At 30.1% G+C, this 24,501-nt stretch overlaps 3 protein-coding genes across 3 annotated transcripts in view; 2 read left to right on the forward strand and 1 right to left on the reverse strand.

Moving 5' to 3' along the window:
• LOC132951751 (uncharacterized) lies at positions 1 to 7,613 on the forward strand. The gene is made up of 5 exons (XM_061023677.1): positions 1 to 298; positions 401 to 561; positions 1,495 to 1,630; positions 6,059 to 6,241; positions 6,874 to 7,613. Exons 1-5 carry the CDS (start codon positions 226 to 228, stop codon positions 7,209 to 7,211), a joined length of 891 nt encoding a protein of 296 aa, XP_060879660.1. The 5' UTR covers positions 1 to 225; the 3' UTR covers positions 7,212 to 7,613.
• Positions 6,834 to 24,501, reverse strand: part of LOC132951748 (xaa-Pro aminopeptidase ApepP-like) — a 25,022-nt gene continuing 7,354 nt past the window's right edge. Inside the window, exons 2-14 of the mRNA XM_061023673.1 lie at positions 22,985 to 23,114; positions 17,846 to 17,930; positions 16,672 to 16,848; positions 16,286 to 16,511; positions 13,930 to 14,191; positions 13,549 to 13,669; positions 12,879 to 13,025; positions 12,244 to 12,457; positions 10,557 to 10,790; positions 8,669 to 8,740; positions 8,428 to 8,495; positions 8,185 to 8,280; positions 6,834 to 8,010 (exon numbers count right to left, since the gene is read on the reverse strand). Coding sequence (XP_060879656.1) covers positions 7,804 to 8,010; positions 8,185 to 8,280; positions 8,428 to 8,495; positions 8,669 to 8,740; positions 10,557 to 10,790; positions 12,244 to 12,457; positions 12,879 to 13,025; positions 13,549 to 13,669; positions 13,930 to 14,191; positions 16,286 to 16,511; positions 16,672 to 16,848; positions 17,846 to 17,930; positions 22,985 to 23,114 — 2,039 coding nt within the window. The 3' untranslated portion in view covers positions 6,834 to 7,803. The remainder of the gene's footprint in view (positions 8,011 to 8,184; positions 8,281 to 8,427; positions 8,496 to 8,668; positions 8,741 to 10,556; positions 10,791 to 12,243; positions 12,458 to 12,878; positions 13,026 to 13,548; positions 13,670 to 13,929; positions 14,192 to 16,285; positions 16,512 to 16,671; positions 16,849 to 17,845; positions 17,931 to 22,984; positions 23,115 to 24,501) is intronic.
• LOC132951737 (zinc finger MYM-type protein 1-like) lies at positions 18,476 to 21,073 on the forward strand. The gene is made up of 6 exons (XM_061023658.1): positions 18,476 to 18,970; positions 19,041 to 19,146; positions 19,477 to 19,563; positions 19,660 to 20,581; positions 20,657 to 20,803; positions 20,873 to 21,073. The coding sequence occupies exons 1-6, from the start codon at positions 18,838 to 18,840 to the stop codon at positions 21,071 to 21,073; spliced, it is 1,596 nt and encodes a 531-aa protein (XP_060879641.1). The 5' UTR covers positions 18,476 to 18,837.

Below are 24,501 nucleotides of genomic sequence, written 5' to 3' on the forward strand. Positions count from 1 at the left end.
TTATTAGACGCTCGACTTTGTTTTCTACGCTCAGTGTGGCACTGGTGCGATCACCGGGCAGATTCACGCGATCGTTCGCACGCGGTGCACAGTCGACGCGCATTTTTCACTTACAGTCTCTCACTCTCCAAGTCTCCTCCGAGCCGATAAAGTACCTACCTCTCTGTTATAACCGCCGTCGTTCCTTTTCGCGATCTGGCATATTACAATAATATTGTAATCAATATGGTTTTGTCGAAAATAATAGCGTGCGTCGTCATGGTGGTGCTGCCGTCCGCGGTCGTTCAGTCGAACCGAGGTAATTTGTTTAAAATTTATATTTCGAAAAAAAAAAAAAATTCAAATTATCCGGCAAGTACCTACCCTAGGAAATGGCTTGATCGGTTTTTTTTTTTTTTAGACTTTGCTCATCGTTTGACTACTATTGAAGATCTAGCCACGCGCGACAACGTCATAAACGTGCCGGTAGCTTTGCCCACCGGTTACGTTGTGAACAGACCGTCTCAAAACATAGCTGCCGCTGGAGATCGTGTGGATGTTAACAAGGAACCGAGCAAAGAAGTATTAATTTGACATTTATTATTGTTTGTTCGTATATTTCCTGACGAAAAAGGTTTTATAATATACATCTTATAACGACTAATAGGTAATAACTTAAATAACCGCCTACCGAGGGGAAGTGACCGGACTACGGCTTAATATGAAAGTATACCAAAAATGATGAATAAATAGGTTGAAATAGCCACCCTTTAAAGAGTGGGTTCAACTTTTTCATTTTTTAGGTAATGGACAATTTTTATCAAAACCAAACCTATTACGCTTTTGTCTATGCATCTTTAAAAATTTTCAATATTATAACGTAGTTTATTTTAAGCTATTTAATTGTCTTATCAACCAACATAATATACGCAGTGAAACTAGAAATGTGAAATTATTTGTTTTAAATTGAAAAAGTGAACATTTAAAAATTAACCCGTAGTAAATACTAAATTATTTGGAGTAGTACTATTTTAAAGATACTAATTTTTGATAAAAAAATGTTTTTCTTTTTTAATTTAATAAAAATAATTTGCACATTTTTGGTTTAACTGTGTATATTATGTTGGTTGATAGGACAATTAATATCTTTTAAATAAAATGAATTACGTCAAAATTTTGGAAAGATTTGATGATACATAAACATATGCGTGATAGGTTTGGCTTTGAAAAACAAAGTTAATTGCGCATAACTTCAAAAATAAAAAAATTAGACCCACTTTTTAAAGGGTATTTTTTAATCATTTTTGGTATACTTTCATATGGCGTCGGTCGGTCACTTCCCCCTGGAACACATTGTATATGGCTGTATTTTAATTTAAGTCGTTATCTTTAAATCAGCAGATCGTTGTATTCACGAGTTATTGTAATACGTCGAAATTTCGAATAATTGATGTTATAAAATAGGTTTATGACTCGATACGAGGTGATATAAGTACCTACCTGTTGAACTTATAGGTTTCAGAAACTGATATGTATTTACTAGGAGCTATTGAAAAATTGGTACATAGAATGGACTTAATGGAAAAACGATTGAAACGATCGGAAGAACTCATTCAACACATTGTAGAAGGAAACGCAGCCAACAGAGAAGGTTAGTCACAATCTTAATAAAACTATTTAGTGATTAGAAAAAAAAACTTGGACCAATACTGCAGTTATTATATACATACCATATTACTATATTATTTCCTTATTTATTTCAATAGATATCTTATTAATAGTTAAAGAGACCAATGGTCAATTTTATAAAACGACATATGTGCTTAAAGTCTCAAAGTAGTAGTAGGTAATAGCCAATAAGTATACTAGTATATGCGATTTAAAAGAGTTATTTACATTTAATCGTAATACTTATGTAGTTAAAGTAATATGAATCTGTATGACTATTTTGTATTTAACCAATAATAGGTATAGATCGATATTATTTTCAAATTGTTGTAATGTTCGCACATCGGTGCACCCTGATGTGTTAAGAAATAAAATACAATGGTCTCGGTAAAGGTTAATTCATTTTAGAGACCAAAATAAATACTTAAAATATTTTTAGTACATTTTCAATTATCATGGCGGGAGTTCGCCTCTCACGGTCCCACTCATATTATGCATAGGTATTAGCCATTATATAGATACAAATATTCTCAGTTCTGCTATAATTTCCACATCCCCGATATTTCGCGGTTTATAGATGTTCTTACTAGTGAATTTATCGTAATATACATTTATTACCAGCTATTATATCATACGTAATAGGTACATTTTAAATTTGTTGTAGCATACATTCCTACTTATTGACATTTGATAATAATTTATGTAAGTATATATTAATAATTAACAATACCTAATATTGAATGAAGCATGGTGATGGTGGGAGGTGAAATTAGTTATCCCAAACTGTTTCTTTGATAATTATCAATAATAATAAATCTAATAGGTGTACGTATCCATATTCCATTTCGTTTTTTATACTTCGTTTATGAGCCATATCCGTGGATAATGACGAATTAATCCATTGCATACTGCATACCTTTACAGAGAATAACGTATTATTGTGGCTGTGTGTATAAATTAACCAATTAGGACAGTAAGCATTTCTAAATGTTTAACAATGTAATCATAATATTCACAATTATTATAATTACACTTGTTTTTAAATTAGCACTGAAGTGTTTAGATTATACAGGTGTTGAGGTAAATTTTGAGATAGTACCTACATAATATGGTTACATTCATTGTGGCATGTGCTTACTACTACATATTATATAACATTTTGTCCAAACGATAGTGTTCAGAATTGTATCCCATAAGTGCCCTTATAATATAAATATATGTTGAAACATATTATACGATAAATTATTTACCGAAATTATTGTATTATCGTGTATTCGACATTCGTGTAGAATTTTGAGTACCTAGTTATAGGTAGGAATATTTTATTTTTCATAGTGTAGCCAAATTACAACTAATTATGTTATATTCATGTTATATTCTATTCATGGATAGTTCATAATTTATTATTATTTATTTGGATTTATTATTCTATAAAAAATTGTTCTCAACACAGCTTCATGTTACCGCAGTATTTAAATATATTTGTAATATTACGTATTTACTATTTATGTTCTAAAATTATAGAATGGCCAACAAACCATTATTCGTAAATTGTAAGCCCGAAGTCGTAACCGATATTACTATACTAAATACTTGAGTCAATACAGATAACATAGTCAATTCTAAATAAATTAAAATCCAAATGAAAACTACAAACAACAGTTATCATAGTAATTTAATAGACAAGCTATAATAATTTGGAACAAAATACAAATATATAGGTGCCTATAATTATTATTTATTTAGTTATGTGAAGGCACGCCTATATTAGGCATTTAAAAGAAACTATTAACTACTGTTTAACAGTTATATATTTTGAGCAATAATGTTTATGGTCTATTACCTAACTTTTAGTTTATAGTCAAAATAATAAATGTTCGCTTGTTATTAGTTATCACTCAATAATATCTAAGTAATTACCTCTTTCAGTTTTTCAGTGTCAAACTATCATAAAGCATGTTGATATATTTAAGAATATTTATGGTGATTGTACAGCGTACACCCGGTAGTCGGTACATTGACTGTAATATTAGAAATCGAGATTCGATGGAAGATTACCAATAGAAAACATTTTTGTTTAATTACTTTCTTTTTAAGTCCACGGATGTCGAATAACATTACTAAAACAAACTTAACATGTTTACAAATAAGTTAGTTTTGTTTATTACAATTGTAAATTTGTAAACTATATACAAATACAAGTATGCCGGGCGCCGGTGGTTGAAGTTTTATCAAAATAGTGAAGTCGTGTGTGGCTATAATTTAAAATAACTTTAAAAGTTCCTAGGTAGTGATTATTAGAGTTATTAATCTATTTTTTAAATAAAATGCTGTACATTTATTTGATAATGCATTTCACGCTATTACGGTGAAATAATTTTTTTATCTCATACCTCCCTATCTAATTTATGTAGGTAATATACATGCTATATAGGAATGACTGACGTACCAAATTAAACGGGTTTTAATAGAAATTTACATATTTTCATATTTTATTTTCTGGTTAAGTTTTGAACAATAAAAGTAATCCCGGATAGATTTTACTTTTGCTGATTTTGTACCTGTGTATACATAATATATTATTATGGTTTAATAAATCACGAAATATTAGTGTTAAACTATTAAATTCTGAGTAGAACTAAATAAATAAATTAACTTATAGTTTATATAACATCCCTTTCTTATGTAGTAGTGCATAAACAAAATTGTAGCGTATTTAAAAATTATAATATATATATATATATTATAAGTACATTAGTTTTCTAATATTTCCCATACGTATTATTATACCTATACAGTAATACAGTATACATGTGTTGATGTATAATATTATGCTGCGATTTTAGTTTGGAGTTTCGAAACTGAATCGAACACGTCATGTGTTTGATTTCAAAATAAACTGTTGAACTGTGGATGATTCAGCTTACCACTTAATGCTCTATAGTTGCGATACCTATATAATATCACTGATGATTACTATTGTCTATAGGTTTATAGGTGTGATGGTTATATAATTTAATTCGGAAGTATTCAAGTATATATGCGATATACTTATCATTGGGGAATTCTAAACTAAAAAAATATTTTTTCCCAATGTAACACCACACCTAGCATAATATATACTATATTAATATACAATTATATTTGGGTACCTAGTAATATATTATTATGCATATAAAATTTAAATTTAATTTTAAAAATTGAAATGGTGATAATTTTATATATACCTAGACATTATTTAGATCTATAATAGGTATAGGAGGTACCTATATATTTACTCGTCAACTCTCGAAACTTTTCATCAATAATATATTATATGAATTATGAATAGTAATTACGTAATATATTTTAGTAGAATATATTATAATATTTCAGTAGAACAATATCAATACCATTATAAGAGGAACACATTTGATATTTTATTTTAAATATTTATACAACTATTAATTATAATTACATCTAAATATAATTGTTATAATGTTATTATAAGATTTTTACTATATGACATAAGAAATGTATGATGGTATGTATATACTATATAGACAAAGTAGGTATGATACCTAATATCTAATTTATATGAATACAAGTTGTTGAACATATATTCCAAACTACTACCTACTTCTATTTATTAAATAATAGCTATTTATGATTTCTAATTGTTGGTATTAATTGTATAATAATTAGAAAATACAATTTAAATAATAAGCTACTATACAAATAAAAGCAGAGTATTCCAATTATTTCAAAATAGTAGTTGTTTGCTTATAAATTATTATAGTATTATTAAAACTTTATTTCTATTATATTATACTTACAAAAAATAAGCGATGAATATTGTACAGACAATTTTAATTCAACTAGTTCGTATCGTCTATATTATATTATACTATTACAGTAATAGGTACAAGTAATACATATTATAATATTTTATAGTTATATTATTTTAGTTACATTAAAATAAATAGTAAATCGATACAATCATATTATAGTAAACAGTTTAAGTGCAATAATCAAAAATATTGAACAACGACGTTCTAATCACGATATCCTTGGACATATTTTTCTTTATCAAATTGATCTTGTTTTGAACATCATGATATCTAATAATATGACTAGGTTTCCTCGAGCCCGAGTCGTCATAAAGGATATCCTTCCGACATATTTCATATATAATGTGGGAATATTGTGCGAATTAGGCTTAGCATTAAAAATATATTCATTAATAACAATAATTACGTATAAACATTAAGTATAGACACAAAATACCCGTTGTACAATCGTATCGTAATCGTATAGGTATTATGTGCATAGTTGCTCAGGGTATATTATTCTATGTATGGTAAATTGGTAAAACATTATTATTTTATTATTTGTAAATATATTACACCTATCGTTATTTTTATTTGCGCAGATCCTTGTCCGGGAAATTTCACGCGTATCGCACATGCCTGTTATCACTTTAGCGAGAGACAGTATAACTGGAAGTCGGCCATGTCGATGTGCAAGAGTTTGGGCGGAAATTTGTTAGAGTTCGACAACAAAGACGAACAGATTGACGTGCTGACGTACCTTATCGGCGACAAGTACCTAAGAGGTGAGTGATCCATACTGTTAATGAAGCGTTACTATTATTACTACGATTATATTATATGGGGAGTGAATTTTTCGGATAGTAATTATTTTGTTCTAAGTATGAAGGTCACAGGGTGTTTTAAAGAAAGAATTAGTTTAAAAAACATTTTAAGTGGTGATATTTTTGGAAGTTTTAATATTTTCAAGATGACCCAAACATTTAATTTCATTATCTGAAGGAGAATACTTATCTAAACATTATGATTTATCTATGTAATTGATATCAAATCAAATATTGAACAATATTAGTTTTTTTTATCAATAAACGCATTGAAAATGAGGAGTGGATTTCATAAAATACATTGTGGGATAAAAGCAGATTATGAAATGAAAATTACAATAAAAAAACTGATAATTTTTCGAAAATTACATTTTATAAATAAGGCAAAAATAACGAATGCTGCAGATTCACGTTAGAAAAATCACTCTGTATACGTACAGTAGTATTATAATACCTATGTATGAAAAACGTGACAAATTAATGGAAATTGTACGCGCATACGCGAACACATAACTCCAGATGTCAAATATTAAAATCGCTTGTTTTTTATTAAAAAAAAAAAATTCTATAATCGCACTTCGGAATCGATGCAGGTTACGACTATTGGACGGGTGGCCTAAACCCGGGACTGCTGTGGATATGGGCCAACAGCGCTCGGCCTGTGGTGCCCAAGGACTCGACGAGGCCCGAGGACCAGATCACTGGGTCCGGCCGGTGTCTGCGCCTCACCCCGAACGCCGCGACCAAGGTATACTCTTACTCGGGGGCCGAGTGCAGTAACCGGCACCGGTACGTGTGCAAGCACGAGGACAACGCCACTGAAAAGGCGCTGACCAGGATACACAAGGCGCTTAAGGACGGAGGCCAGCAGCAGAAGCCGACGACGACGGTCTTCGGTTCATCGCCACTGATCGTGGCGGCCACCGTATAACCGTATTATTCACTATACCTACTTATTCAACTATACCTATACAGTAATCTATTGTACATTGTATGTGATAAGTATGAGTAATCCGAGCAAAACTACCTATATATTATAATACGTGAATAAATAATAATGAATATTGTGAATTCGACAAGTCCTACGAAAATATTCAAATGGCTAATGGCTATGAAACTTAACATCGTATAAGACGCGAGATTAATTTATTATTTTTATGTACCTAGTATTATTATGTTATAGGTATTGTAAGTATTTTTTTTTTATTTATAAATATTATAAATTAATAATTATTGTTGTACCGCTGGTCGACGTACGTACTCCTTATATTTTACGCATTATGTCATATTTATTTTTATTACACGTTCCACGGAATTATATTATAATAAAATATCTGCAGTTTTTTTTTTTACGTTTGTTGTGTACCCAAGCTTATTATGTCATTGGTGAAATGGCGACTATCGGCGTCATCGCAACACACCCGTTTTTCGTAAAACGCGTTTTGCTAATCGACATTAAAATAATAGTAATAATAATAATAATAATAATAATACGAAGTTTGCGGGGATCGGTGTCTGAAACTCTAAACAGTCAACAGGTTGACTGTGGCAATAGCGACGAGTAGCGCGGCGGTGACCACGGTGCAGACCTCGGTCCGACGACCGTCTGAAAACAACGGCATCGTTCGGTCCATCATCCAATCGTAGCCCAGTTGACTGTTGTTGTTCTTTTGGAGCTCGGTGCTCACCATCTTCCGGATCTTTTCGTTGTACGCGTTTAGCCAGCGCACCTGATGAGAGAATAAAAACCACATTGATCGCATATCTCGAGATCATTCGGCAGTAAAAAAAAAAAACGCAAAATAATTACGTATCCTAAAAGCGCATAATCGTCGAGACGTTTGAAAGATTTGTGCGACATTTTTTGGTACCTACTATTTAAATGTACTTTACAGTATACGTACTTGTTTTGGGCTGAGCATGTAGTAATCGATGAGCTTTGGTTCGAACGGCACTAGAGTGATCGGCTCGAACGTCAAATATTTACCCATTGTTTCGTTCTAAACAAATCATAAAAAAATATAATTATATACATTTTGTCGATATCGTTTTTTTCTCATTCGACGCGACCCCTCGATTACATGATAATAATATAATATTAATCTTTAGATAATATTTGTAACTAGGTACTATATATAATTTACTACCTTTGTTATCACTTCTAATATAGTTTCTAGACGTACGCCAAAATGATTTTCTTTATAATAACCGGGCTCTGTGTTTAAAAAAACATTTATTATTATTTACTAATAAAAAATAATCAATATATAATTAATATTAAAATATTTAATATAATATAATACTCTTCTGTCATGCACCATAATAATAGTATAAAATGAACGAATAAACGATACCAGGTATTATAATTGATAAATTCTACCTACTTACCATCAGATATGAAATACCCTTCCTTGAGCACTACGTCACTTGCTTTTTGCCCGTAATACATATTAACAGGAGCTTAAATGTGTAAACAAAAATAACATTAAAGTTATTAGTTATGTTTATCATCTTGAAAAAATCAAATTAATAGTTATACAATATACGTTTTTATTAAATTATTGTATCGGTAGTTTTATTTTTGGACTCAAATGTTGACAGTCTGCTGCAGAGTGTCAATTTTACGTTCCTGTCTGATAATTACTAATGTGCTGTACGACAGACAACTCAGTACATAATTACTATTATGGTCTTGTGTTTAAATTTACTATAAATATAGTATTAAATACATTATTAATTTACTGTATTACTGTTTTGGCTATATTATATTAGTATTGTTAATTGAAATAAAATTAGAAACATTGTTTTAAAAAACCAAATGATTGGATGATGTATAATTGTCAGCGAACGCCTGCATTGAAAATTTAAAAGTATCGTATAGTGTCAGCGGCGTATTTACCGCCCAGGATAAATCCCCCCTTGGGTTCTATTTTGTTTTATTAAAAAGTTTTAAGTATATTTCCTAGACACTAAATTGTGCTTAATATTAACTATTTTATACTATTTGTCAGTAGTTTTTTGGTTTTTGTAAATGCAACATAATTGATTGATGTCATAGGTGTTCTAATTGAGTATTAAATGTAGGTAGGTATATGTAGTAAGATATATCAAAACACAATATTGACAATAGGTATTATTATTTATGTACTGCATTTATTTGTAGTTATCGGTGTAGATAGTAGAGGGGGTAATTATGGAGTTTTTCTCCAGAAATATAATGTAAATTAAAAATTATCAAGATGTTAGTGTGATGTGCTAAAAATTATGACTATAATTGTATTAGGTAGTTATAGTATTCAATGTAGAAGGTCGAGTACACTAGGAACAGCTGTTCTGCATATACGACTATTATACGACCGAGTATAGACTGTATAGTATAGTCAAATATTGGAAATCCCAAAGGGTATGCGGGGGGCGAAGGCCTCCTCTGTTACGAATGAGCTTCAGTTCTTCGTCCCCTCTCTATTAAACAATTCCTAAACATGCTTGTCGTATTGTGTGTACCGTATTTATATTTTATATTCAATACATATAACATATCTATAATCTACCCAGTACGCGACAATCGAAAATCGTGCAAACTTTCTACAGTCGCAATGGCGTTATATTATATGATTGTGCAACATTCAACAACCGCAGAACGAGAGTTCGCGTAGCTAAATATTATATCCCTTTGATGTTTAATTATTCTGAACAAAACAATCAAATGTACCTACCTAAATTGGGCATAGGTACAATTGTTTATGTTTTTTTTCGCTAAAATTATCATACCAATTGTATCATGATATATATATTTTATATAATTTACAGCCCATCTATATAATACACCACTGCAAGAAATTAAAACCGATGGAACTATAATAATATTATGTAGACATAATTATAGACTTTACATAAGAATAGTACATTAGTACATGGTTGATAAGTGATAACTTAATAGGTTAGAAGTAGTGGAATACATAGGCGCAATAGGAGGGCTGGGGGCCTAGCCCCCCCCAAAAACTATTGATTTCACAACTACAATTTAAAAGTATCATAAGAGTATCAAGTATAACCCTGAGCTACAGCTCTCCAAATTTCAAACACTATTATCGCCTATGGTGGAATATCTATATAAGAGCTATTTTTGTTCACATCCTGCTGTTGCAGTCTATGAGTGTATATTATAACGGGGGCGATGAACCTGTGCCATACGTTAAAGGCGTTTAAAATCGTCTCTCATCCCCCCTTAGACCTTAAAAAAAAAATATATAAAAAGAATATAATAATCACTTACGCTCGTGGACTTTGAGAAACACTCCGATCCCGTGGCTGGTACCATGTTTGTAGTCGTAACCGAAATCCCAGAGCGGCGCCCTGGCGATTACGTCAATCTGATTGAGTTTCAAATTGTACGGAAATGTGAACGACGCAAGATCGATGGACGCCATCAACACCCTCGTATACGCTTCGATTTGTTCGGCCGACGGTTGTCCGAAATGCACTGTTCTGGTCACGTCCGTAGTTCCGTCTGCAGCAGATAAGTTACACGTTTTAAATTTGAATATTTTTTGGTCCCTTGGTCCTTACTTATGTAGTTATGTTTCATACTAAATATTAGGTAATATATTAATTGTAATATACGATAACTGTGCACAACCAACACGTGGTGTCTTATATGATTATTATTATTTGTTTAAATGTTCATTGCGTTAGTATAAATATTAATATATATTAATATAAATATTAACAAGTAACAGCTATAAATTGTAATATTGAGGTATTTAATAAGCATATCCTGCATGTTCGGAAATAATTTAGAAAATACATTGAATTTTAAAAGGCAGAATTGCAGAGGCAATTAATTAATAATTTGATATTTTGATAGCTTTGTCAGGATGATTATCAACATTTATTTTCTATATTTCAAAAATATCGATGACTATAATATGACTATAATATTATACTATATAATAGCACTATGATCCGATTATATAGGACATCGTGGTAACCGATATTTCCGATTTGGGCGGGCCCTAAACGTCTCATATTTGTAGACGTTTTGGTAAAGTGTGTGTGCCGTATCAAAATTCAAAACCATCGTCAATTATAATTGTTGGTGCCCTTTACTATACGAGATGCGGTGACGCCAACAATATAAAAATCGTTTTACTACCAACATGGCATTTAGAATGTTTAGTTGACCTACATTTTTTTATAAAATAAATTATGATAAATTTACCCTATAAAACGATTTTTATTCTCGTTAAAAAAACTCTAAAACTCTATTCTTTACTCAACGTATAATAATATATATTAGGGCGCAGTGTGGTATAAAATGTATTTCTAATATTAACAATAAGAAAAATAATACAAACGTAAATCTCTCATTATGTTGTTCATAGAAAACAAATATCGCAAATACGTGACTATTCGTGACATACGTTGGTAATTTAAGCGTTATGTAAAAATGAAACACCGCGGCACTTTCGATTATTATACTTATCTGCAATCTGCAGCCAGCAGATGATGTCAATTTAAATACATATCATATAGACGATGTACTATTTTATATTGTTGTTTATAGAACTCGCACCTCGAGTACAAATAAATATATATGAGTTAAGTCTGCATTATGTATTAATATGAGAATATGAGACACTTAACTTTTCACTTTCCATATTAGGAACTGTGTAGGTACAGCAAGTAATAAAAACTTAATAAAGTTCCTAACGCTCAACTTGCATCGTTATAATTGTTCTGTGTACATTATACCCAAATGTATTATACATAGTCGATTGTCCTATATTTAGAGTCAATAGGACGATAATATATTATAACGTAGTGTATAATGACTAATACATAAGGACCGTACAGGATATTACGTATAATACAAGGTAGGTACCTATAATAGTTTTATCACATTTTAAATCGGCGACGGGTGTTTAAAAAAAGTATAATAGCGCTTATAATGTCGGACTCACCCCAGTAATGTGCACCGCTGTCAATTACCAATGTGCTGAGGTGATCAAGTTTCAAGCTGCTCGATATCGAAGGTGTGTAATGAGGTATAGCCCCGTTGGGCCCGTACCCTACAATGGATCTGAAACTCGCGCCTCGACTGAGGGTTTGTTCGTCTCTGTACTTGTCCACCATGTTGGCCACTGCAAGTTCGGTGAGTTGCTGTCCGTTTTTAAACTAGGTAACAAAATATAAATTTGAGAAAGTTTCGAAAGTACGTATTGTTAGGTATATAATAAAGTATATTGAATGGGTAATATTAGCTTCTACAAACAAACGCATTTTTTAACTAACCCTTCGAAACTATTACGCCATTTTGGCGGCGAAATTTAGCTGTCACGTATGTTTGTGGATTAGAAATATTTACCGTATTTGGTCTATTATTTGTGTGGCCGCGTAGGTAACAACAACAACAACAACAACTATTAGGATTTATACTAATCAAACCAAAATAAACTCGAAATGTTTACAAGCAGCTTAGTATCGGGTTCAAATGTTCAATATAGGTATAGTTAGTACTATAGGTAGGTACATATTATAATCATTAAAATTGAATAGGATATAGTAATTAAATCCATTTTTATTTTATATTAGGTACCTGTTCGCTAAGCTTGGCCAATATATTACACATAGCCGCCGAATCTCTAATGTGCGAGAGTCGCATTCCTTCCTTTTCAACGGAATTCTTTTCTGCCATCATGTACATGATTGGCGAAGGAGCTTGCTTTCTCTTTTCGGTATTGATCTATGATAATCAAATAAGCAAATTGAACCTCATCAAAATTAAATGGTTTAATTATATTTCCATCACACGCTGCACAGTTGAAAGTTTAAACACAATATTAATTATTCATAGTAGGTACCTACAAAGAAATTACATTTACATTTTACATCGCCGCAGTCAGTCTAAAGTCATGATTAACGAGGGCAAAGCTATAATACAAATTACAATAGTATATTATGTTAGTGGTTGAAGATTATTTATAAATTATAGCGGTATGATGCATATATTGTTCATTCATTATATCGCGATCTACTTTCGAATAAAACTTTTCCATTAAGTAGATTAATCACATTACATACATTTACATTAATTGCAGTGAAGATTTCGATGAAGTCTTAACGGTAGGTATATATTAATTTTAAGCGCGAGAAATGAATAACAGAAAAAATCATAATATATTAAGTATTCGTCATCACTCATCAGTTCATCATAAAATAATCATATTCGTATGATCGATTAGGCAATAAAAACTTCGAAAACTCACCAAAATGTAAATACATCTGCTCGCCCCGTTGTTGAACTCCGTGGCAGACGGTATTAGCACTTTTTGCCAAATCTGCGATAGCGTCCTCAGGTCGATCCATATAGCTTCGTAATCGTGGAGCCTACAGTGTGATATATAATTCATTACATATTATAGCTGTATTATTCTGAATATACGTTTATATCTTGGTGGTATTCGAATACATAATTTTATAATATGTGCACTGCAGGGATGTGAGGTCAACGGCAACAGGTACACACAAGACACAACACACTATGTTGTTTATAGTTATCACTTATTATCATAATAATTTGTATATCATAATGATATGCTATATTATTAGTTATAAATTATAACTTATATCAATATACGAAGTCTAACCTGGCGCAATGGGCCGAAATACAGTTGTCCGTGTGCAGATGTCTCCGAATGTCCGGACTGAGCTTCACGGAATCGGTGTACAGGTGTAGTTGGTCTTTGCTGACGATGACGTACGACTTGAGGAAAGGACCGTAAGGTATGTCGTGGCCGCGAATGTTCAGCAGCCACGCGATTTCGTCCAGAGCCGTCACGACCATCGCGTCGCACCCCATGGCTTTGATTTTATCGCGGGTCGCATCCAATTTGTCTTCCCATCTCTTGCCTGTTTTAATTTCATATAATGTCGTATAATATACTAAACGAATTTATCATAAATGTATACATAATGCATGTTAATATAAACATTTAATATTTATTCGATTTAAGATTCCTCGCTACTGCCGTCAATTTTAGCTTAAAAGACCTTAAGTTTTGACAAAATTAAAATAAGTTTACGTTGTCCGATTTTAATTCTGAAAAAAATTAGAAAATTGTCTATAGATCGAACGGAACATTTTGTAAAAAATAAGTCTTATATTGTTGTAAACTCTAAACATAAACTTGAAAATATGAATTTTTCAATTCATATTTAAAATTATAATTAAAAACGGAGTGTTTTGTACGATGTACAAACATTTTTCTGCTGAATTAAATTTATTTAAAACCAAAATCACCCCACGTTAACTAACTTTAATTTTGTCAGAACAATAAGTAAGTTGTCGTAAAATTCGTATAGTGAATTTTATATTGTTATCGAGTTATTGACATGTATATGAGCGTACGAGAGTGGTACCAGAATTGAATTGCATTCCCACTAATAGTTAACAACTAACAAAAAAGATCCCGGTCGGCTAAGACGAGATTAGAAATTGCCTAAATGTTTCCCCTTAAATAAAAGCCGTAACGAGGCCCCTTAATAATTAATTTACCTACAGCTCAAAAATTAGAATAAATTACATAAATCAATAAATACTGTGAGTAAATGTCAATAATCTGAAGTATGAAATGTAATGAATAGCATGAAGACTATTATAATTAGTTGACACTGAAATCAACGTTGAACAGTGCTACAGCTGGATTATCCCTTCAGGCTATACAGAGTGCATAAACAAGTATACTACAATATTTTTTATATTATTGAACAAACTTGGTTATACGGGACACGGGTATATATATTTATTACGCTATGACAATGCGTTGGTGTATTGGTGCAGGTTATATACTCATATGGTCATATGTGATTTACTGATATGTATCTACATGATGTGTTGTTGTGCATGATGTGCATGACGTTTAAGTATCAGGTAATATAGATATGCACCTTTATCGGATATATATGTTACGGGCAATAGTTGAAATCGGGCAAACCTCAGAAATGCCCGGGCAAAACGCGAACTGCCCACAGTTACTCCCCTTGGGAAAAATGTCATATTTCGGCTTTTGACCGGGCAAACCTATAGTTATGAAATATATGACCAACCTCATTTGGGCAAAACCGTATACTGAATTTTATCGTAAGGGCAAAATCGTCGTGTAAATCTTATATACGTTCGCTAATATTAAATACAAATAGTGATTTTTATCGCACGATTTTATCACGATTATAAATTACCACACGTATCTTGTTAATTTATCGTTGTTATCGTATTTTATCAACTCGTTATATTAAAAGTACACAAAATACACCTTATCTAAATGGTACAATATTGTACTATAGATCGTATTTTTGTGAGGTTATAATAGTACGTCTTTAGCAATGGCTAACGAAATGTGTGCGTCTGATTTTAAAACTAAATTTTAAAAAAAACTTAATGAAATCACAAAAAATGAATGTAGTGCTATTATTAGTGATACAAGATACTATGAACTCATATAAGAGGTAGAACAAGCGAAGGTCAATTCAAAAAAACAAAGGCGACTAAATAGATTTGACGTACTCACAATCGGTGAGTCTAAAAAGTTAATAGTTTCACCAAGTAAAACCAATAGTGACATTATTTATTTTATAAAATGCAATGAAATGTTCAATACATTGCACATGGCAATATAAATTGTGGACATGGTGGTCGAAACCGAATTGAGCATTCAATAAAACAAAAATTATTATTATTTAAGTGTATTCAATTATATTTGTACAATAATATTTATTTTATGATTATTTGTACCTATTTAATATTAGTGAACGTACATAAGACACTACGGGTTTGCCCTTACGATACAAATCAGGATACGGTTTTGCCCAAATGAGGTTAGTCATAAGTAGGTATGCTCGATCAAAAGCCGAAATATGACATTTTGCCCTTGGATTGTGGGCATTTCGCGTTTTGCCCGTAACATATACCGTATATACTTAACTAACGAAACCAAGTATACTGACCTGCGTACTCTAGAGGCCAGACATAAGCTTCACGCGTCGGATTATCGGGCCGGTTGTCCATCCATATCATATCGATTATGTTGTTGTTGATGGGCACTAGGCTGATAGACTCGTTTGCCAGCGCGTGAAACAAGAACTCCCAGTCACCATTCGAGATGAGCTTAAGATCAGCGCCCACCCTGGAATTAGGCTTGAACTCGTCCAACAACCATTCGTCCAGCCTTTTCTGCAAATATATATATTATATACATTTATTTAATAGTAAATTACATAGGTACTTAATTAAGTCATGTGTAAGCAAACGATAACCGCCACCACACTGGCGATATGCCAGCATGCAGTTATTGGAAAAACGGATCTTATACATTTGCAAAATATGTGCCTACCGATTCTCCGTGGACCAACAGCTGCCAGTCACATGACAGCTCTTCGTCCGCCTGTTTGTGGTACATCCACACGGTCCAGAAAACCGCTTTGGTCTGTGTTACCACAGCCACCCCACCGGTGCCACTGAATCCCGACAGGTATTTCAACCTTTTGTCATGGTCCGCCACTTCTTCGTTCTACACACGCAAAAGTATTTATTAAACCACGAATTATAAATTGTAATATTACGATTCGTATACAACAAGTTTTACTTAAACGTACTTTACAATAGGTCAGGGTCTGTAGATATAGCGACGTATTATTGTCATGATCAGTTTCTAAAAACCACATCGATCGGAATATTTTCAAAGAAATTACGTATTATATATCTAAATGGCAAAAGTATAAGTATTGCCCCTGTAATTTTTTACTTAGCCATGGCATTCGGGTAAAAAATTGAGTGATTCTGATTTCAAAGGTGCATTACACATTACGGTAATCTGAGCATATACATGTCAGTAATGGCTTTTCAATATATTTTTAATAATTCGAATAAAACATTTCCAATACATTATAAACAATTTTGGATTACATATAGTGACATTTAAAATGTTTTTAAATAATGAAAAATATAATTTATTGATTTTGTAAAAGTTTTTCGATTTTCGTAATATTTTTATAGTATTTCAGCATGATAATTAAAATATATTAAAATACTGTTGAAAGCGGGTCGTTTTTCAGTCCCTTTTTCGTGCATTTATAAGTGCAGACCAATAAGTGGAAGAAAAAAATATTTTCTTCCAGAAGTCCAATTTCGATTTTTAAAAAATATTTGAATTCCTTATTCTATTTTTTAGGTTACGTAAGAAATGGATATTCGAATTTTTTTTAGTAACACTTATTTAAATATTTTGAAGTCAAGTGGGGACAAAAACTGTAGAATATTTGTTGTAAAATATATATAATATATAAAACACTGAGGTATATCTTATATTTATTGTTGGCAGGCCAAAGAAGGCGTTTTAAAAAAAAGTTGGTGTAAATGTACACCCTGCACCTCCTAAAATGATGCCCCTGTTTAAATAACTTTGTTTTTGTAATTTTATAAAATCTTATAAAAGTACTATAGGCATGTGTATTGTGTAGTGTGCATCTACGAGTATATTATAATATTTTAAATAAATTATTAATTACTTGATGTTCGTCCGTATCTGGAACGATATACGCATCTATTGGAGGTCCATGGTGTGCATTTCTTTTTTTCATTTCATTTCTCAACCTTTAACACGTTTATTACAACAGTTATAGCAATAGTATAGGTACTTAGTCCCTACTAACATTCATTATTTATAAGTAGGTAAGTTATAGGTATATATCTATACAGTGGCGGCGCCAGGGGTGGGCCAGGGTGGGCCCGGGCCCACCTTAAAAAGTCTCGGGCCCCCCCTGTGGCCCACCCAAAAAATTAAATTTAATCATATTAGAATACTAAAAAATATCTCACGAATAAATCATGATTTAGTAAAATATGAAAGTATTAAGTCATAATAAATGGCGTGAACAACATTTTGAATGGGTTGAAAACTTGAAAACTATGCACTATGCTTGAAAGCCTCATAGATAACGTGTATTTTCCAGCGGCTGAATACGAAAATAATAAATTATACTTATTAGTTATTGTTAAATATTAATCTATGTTATTAATAATTTTGTTGAAAATTCCATGAACTACGCCAACTGTGGGCTTAGAATGCTTAGATTATTAACCAACTATGATAAAGAAAATACAAGGGAAAACATTCTATTTTTAGATACTTTTGAAATATTGCATTGTCTTGTGAGTTGTAACTTGTAAGAATCAGTAACAGTTTTATCGACGGCGATGCGCGAGGTACTGTTATCTACAATTTACTGTATATTTTTAATTTTGTAAAACCGTTTATTCGTGTATGTAGTTTATACTATTCTATGTTTTCCATTTTGTGGTCATTTGACAGTTGATTTTGTTCTTGATTGTTACTAAACTGTTGTTTAAGGTATTTTACTACTACGATTTTTCGGTATTTTACAAAGTAGTCAAACAATTCAGCTACGACTTTTTATTACTTATTCATTGTTATTTATAATTAACATTTATTAAATCAATATTTAATTAATTAATTATTTAAACGTTTTTACTCGTCGTCATGTCAGAAAGCAATATCGAAAATGAGACTATCAAAACAAAAAACGTCAGATCTATAAAATCTTTTTTTTTTGCGCCTAAAAAGATAAAATTGGAAGTAAACAAAGCATCTAATTTTGATTCTCCTTCTGATGGTAAGTTTTTTAAAATAAATATTATGAGAATTAATAATTAATATTAAATCAAACCTAATGACCATTTTAGCAATAAATTCGAAAACTACAAATGTAAATAAAAATATTCATCATTCGACTGTAATGACGATTGAACATGATACAACTAATGCAGAGTTTTCAAAATCATTTAAAAAGTGAGTTGACAATTTTTTTCCAAATGATTTTTGGTATAATATATTATGTTATTATTTATAACTAAGGCTGTGAATTTAATGCACTATAAATCTTAAAAATTCATTAAAAATATCAAAAAAAAAAAAAAAAAATGCAATATAAAATGCCAAAAATGATAGAATATTATACATTAGTACATTATATTTTACATGCATAAAAATGTGTTTATTTAATAATAAAAATATTAATTGAATTTAAATTTTGTATAATGCTATTCACCTTAAACATTTTTCAAATAAAATAAACCGTACTATAGTTTATAACATACCATTTAATTTGAACTTGTTTAGTAATACAAATGAACAACCTAATCAAGAACTTGAAAAATCAAATTATTCATCTTCATCTAGTACCTGTAGTAGTGTTGACTTATGCAGGTAAATTAATCATACCTTTAATAATTATTAATTAATACCTAATGTTTAATAGCTTACTTAGGAATTTATATTGAATAATTTTTTTTTTCAATCTAGTTCAAGCTATGAAAGTGCTGATGAAATTGATGAATCTATTTTTACAAACTGTGAACCAGAATTAGAGTACATAGTCAAGCCTCAAAGCCTTCGTACAGTTCCTGGTCCTTATGATATTTCACAAACCATCGATGAAGAGCCATATCAACCAAATTTAAAGAACTATCCTAAGACTACCTATGGTACTGGCCGGACAAAGAGGACCAGAAGTTTTCAATTTTGTTGGTATGAGCAATTTAAGTGGATAGAATATAGTCAAAGTGAAAATGCTGTATATTGTTTTCCTTGTAGGTTTTTTTCACTTAAACAAAAGAACGATAGTGATAGTATGTTTATAAGTACAGGTTACACTAATTGGAAAAATGCAATGTCTAGTAGGGGTTTTTTGAGACATGATAATAGTGATGAACATAAAAACTGTACTATTTCATGGGTAGAATTTAAAAAAAACAAATTAAACAAGACTTCAGTGTTATCAAAATTAAATAATCATCATGCTAGTATTGTAATTGAAAATAAAAAATATATGGAAGCAATAATAATTTCTTTAAGAATGTTAGCTATTCAGGGTATTGCCTTCCGTGGACATCTTGAAAATGAATCTAGTATAAATCAAGGAAATTTCTTAGAGTTGATGAAAGTTATTTCTCTTTTTGATAATGTTGTTAAAAAGAAAATTAATGGCCCAAAAAATGCTAGGTATCTTCATCATTCAATACAGAAAGAATTAATTCACATCATGGCTAGTATGATAATAAATAAAATATCTTCTGAACTAGACAAATCTATGTATTTTGCAATAATGATAGATGAAACTAAGGATATTACAAAAACTGAACAATTATCAGTTGTCGTTAGATATTATTATAACAATGAAATTAAAGAGCGATTTTTAGGGTTTACTCCACTAAAAAAATTAGATGCAAACACATTATTTAATCATATTCAAGTAAAATTAAATAAATGTAAGATTGATATAAATAAATGTGTTGCACAGACATATGATGGAGCTAATGTTATGAGAGGCTCAATTAATGGAGTTCAAGCTTTATTTAAAAATAAAGTTCCTCATGCTGTTTATATTCATTGCCACAATCATCGTCTTAATTTAGTTCTTGTAGATGTAGCAAAAAATGTTGATGAAGTAAATTTTTTCTTTAATTTTTTACAAGATTTATATAATTTTATATCTGGATCTTCAATTCATTCTAAGTTCATTGAGCTTCAAAAACAAATTTTAAAAATTCCAAAACCAATTGAACTTAAAAGATTATGCCTTACTCGTTGGTCATCTCAAATTCATACATGTCGAGCTGTTAAAGCTACTTTGGAAGTTATACTGTTGTTATTATATAAGATTTCAAATGAAAAAGTATGCGTTCCTCAGAAGCTACTGGTTTACTTAAGAACATAGATTTTAAATTTATATATTTATTACTTTTTTTTAATGATTTACTTTCCCAAATTAACTTGTTGACCAAATATTTACAAGATAAAAATGCTGATATGGCCAAAGCAATTATATTAATGAATTCTCTTAAAGAACATTTTTGTGAAATAAGAAATGATCTAAGTTATCATTCAAAATTATATAGTGAATCCAAATTAATGGCAAATAAATTAAATATAAAACACCCTTCTGCACAAAATAAAGAAAAAAACAGAGTTAAAAAATTACCCAAACATTTGCAACAATTTATAGTTGAAGGTAGTTCATTGGAAAGTTCAGTATTAGGTTCAGAAACTGATTTTCGAAAAAACCTTTATTTAATTATTATAGATAAAATCAATGCTGAACTAAGTAAAAGATTTTCTAATAATGAAGATTTATTGATAGGAATTAGTGTATTGGACCCAAGAAATAGTAATTTTTTGGATAAAAATCTTATTCATCCATTTGCTTTATCTTATATGTGCGATATTGATTCTTTAGATTCTGAATTAAACATTATTAGAAAATCAATAAAACAATTTGAATTAAAATACCATTCTATAAAAACTATTTTTCAATTTCATAAATTTTTATTGGATTATCAATTAGCATTTTTTGAATTATATAAGTTATGTACTATTGCAATTACAATACCTGTGTCTTCAGCAGCATGTGAAAGAACTTTTTCATGTATGAAAAGAATTAAATCATATTTGAGAAATTCTATGCTTCATGACAATCTATCTAGCTTAAGTATAATTTCTATAGAAAAGTCTGAAGCAAAATCATTAAATATTGAGGATATAATCAATATTTTTGCTGAAAGTCATAATAATAGAAGAATTTTATTAAAATAAATTATTTATATTATTATGTATTTTCTTAACTTTGTTTTTCTTAACTTACCTACATGTGTTATATAGGTACTTATATAATATATTATTATCTTATCGTTTTTATTATTTCCAATTAATTTTAAACAAATAATTAATATTAAAAGTTTTTAATTGTTTAATTTAAACTTTAAACAGTTGTTTTTTATTTTATCTTAAAATATTATATTTATTTATATAGTTTTTTTTTTTATATATAATAAAATATGTTCATTGATTGTTTATTTAAATTGGTATTATTACATAATATAATGTTTATTGTCAGTTTAAAATATTTGTAGTTTTGTTTTTATGGTTATAGAAACTCAATTGTACTACAGTTTTATTGATGCATGATGGTGTAATTGGTATTGAGTGTAATTTTGGGTTAGGGAGTATAAAAATTAAAAAGTGTTTACATAAATATATATTTTGTTAGGAAATAAATACTATTAATACATGTTTACGAATCATTGTTTTATAGTAAGTTTACACGATGTACTGTAAAAAAATTGAAAAATTGGAAGTTGACCCTCCCCATCCCCCCTCTGCAAAAGTGCCTGTCGTCAATATTGTTTTTATATATATATCAAGTCAACAATTTGGCCCTCCCTAAAAAATTTGGGCCCCAGCCTGGCCCACCTGGTATTAAATTTCTGGCGCCGCCACTGTATCTATAGGTAGACGTGTAGTATATTAAATAATAAAATAGGTACCTACACAATGTAGAGTACTAGAGTGTAATACTAAAATTACTAATTCATTATACATAGGAAAACAAAATATTAAATGTCTTAGTTATAACTTATAAGTAAGTACTTGGAAGAAGTTTAATTTTAAAAATTATTTACCTACCATTTTAAATTTTTAATAAATTAAATAAAATTTAAATTAATGAATTTTTATTGATGCATATTTTTCGTTTTTTTTTTTGAGCATAAACGTCCGCCATATAGTTCATATTTATAACATAAAACATCGTATCTCTTTAAATAAATTATTTTTAATATTTGTATTTTACTCATGAAGGATAGCAGACGTGTTGACTCGATTAATGGGCTGCGGTACGTTTTCCATCGGTGGACATAATTTTCTACCCACTGATTTTTCATTTGAATCTCCATTTTGGCTGTATGCTGTTGTCCAGAAGCCTAAAACGTAAAATGAGACGTAATTATATATATGTAATATTATTCCTAGACCCTAGTATTAAAATAGGATCATAATCTCAATAATGTCATTAATCGTCATAAGTCCATTAAACATAAATTGTTTAATGTTTAAACAATTGTTAAATAGTAATTGTTATAAAATGAATCTATAATATTATTATAAAAATAGCGTAATAAATAACAATTTTTAAACACCTAAAAATATTTTTTATGAAATTAATTATTTAAAAAAAAATAAATATAAGCTTTTAAAAACTTTATTTGGTTGAATTGGATTGATTCGAAATATTAATTTTTTCCATGTTTACCCCTTTTAACCCCCGTAAGGTATTGCATTTTGAAAAATTATTTTTTAGGGGTTTTTTGCATCATAAAACAAAACTACTAGCCAAATTTCATGCTTATAGCTTCAGCGGTCCGGCTAGATGATTTTTTCATTTTTACCTTTTTTACCTTTTTTAACCAATGTAGGGGTTGAATTTTCAAAAATCCTTTCTTAGTGGGTGTTTACATCAAAAAACAAAACTACTGTCCAAATTTCATACTCATAGCTTCAGCGGCGATGACGGCTAATCACTCAGAACAAGTTATTTTATACATAGAGATAGGTAGGTTATAGGTTTATATAATAATTATGTCTATTCTAAATTACTAATGGTAGGTAATGGCGTGCTCTTGGTGTTCAAATTTTTTGAAATGGGGATATGAACTGTCGACTGTTTTCACACCACGTAATAACAGAACAAATTGTATTCTTGCATTTACCTGCAGAGTGCAGATGCTAATTGCTAGTTAATTATAATTTATAACAATATAATATACATCATTAATCGTGTGTAAGGAGAATTTATATACGTAAATATGAATTATGTTTATAAATCCCCCGTGATGGTGGTAAATAAGTACCTACCTATTGATTAGTGATTACTTACTATTACATATTAATTTATTGTTATCACTTATCAATCAATTAACTTCACTTATATGAAATTATAAAATATTAAAAATCACAAAAAATATATCGAAAACATTAATTTTTATTTTAACAATAAATTATGAGAAATCGATAGAGTAAAAATAGCCATTGGGGAGATAGACCACACTTTCTTAACATATTTTGAGGCATAAATATCGAATGAACACGTCATATTTTTATTTATATAATCATTTAAAGTTTAGATTAGCCGCGAAGTAATGTATTTACATAGGTACTACATACCGCATAAACCGGAACATTTCAGTACATTTATTTTTAGTTGTTTACAAAGTACAGAGTACAGAATTTAATCTTCACTTAATAAGTTCATTTTTAAAACGTTCATAATATTTAACAAACGTTATAAAGTTGTGGTTGTTGCAGCACGGC

This window comes from Metopolophium dirhodum, chromosome 9 (assembly GCF_019925205.1).
Source record: "Metopolophium dirhodum isolate CAU chromosome 9, ASM1992520v1, whole genome shotgun sequence".
Taxonomy (NCBI): Eukaryota; Metazoa; Arthropoda; class Insecta; order Hemiptera; family Aphididae; genus Metopolophium; species Metopolophium dirhodum.

What these genes read in the sequence shown, in the direction of transcription:
- LOC132951737 (XM_061023658.1), top strand. Translation starts at nt 18,838, where the DNA reads ATGTCAGAAAGCAATATCGAAAATGAGACTATCAAAACAAAAAACGTC. An exon ending in TTTTCAAAATCATTTAAAAA is followed by an intron (nt 19,147 to 19,476) that starts GTGAGTTGACAA and finishes GAACTTGTTTAG; the next exon opens with TAATACAAATGAACAACCTA. An exon ending in TAGCAAAAAATGTTGATGAA is followed by an intron (nt 20,804 to 20,872) that starts GTAAATTTTTTC and finishes ATTCATTCTAAG; the next exon opens with TTCATTGAGCTTCAAAAACA.
- LOC132951751 (XM_061023677.1), top strand. Translation starts at nt 226, where the DNA reads ATGGTTTTGTCGAAAATAATAGCGTGCGTCGTCATGGTGGTGCTGCCG. An exon ending in ACAAGGAACCGAGCAAAGAA is followed by an intron (nt 562 to 1,494) that starts GTATTAATTTGA and finishes TTGAACTTATAG; the next exon opens with GTTTCAGAAACTGATATGTA. An exon ending in AAACGCAGCCAACAGAGAAG is followed by an intron (nt 1,631 to 6,058) that starts GTTAGTCACAAT and finishes TTATTTGCGCAG; the next exon opens with ATCCTTGTCCGGGAAATTTC.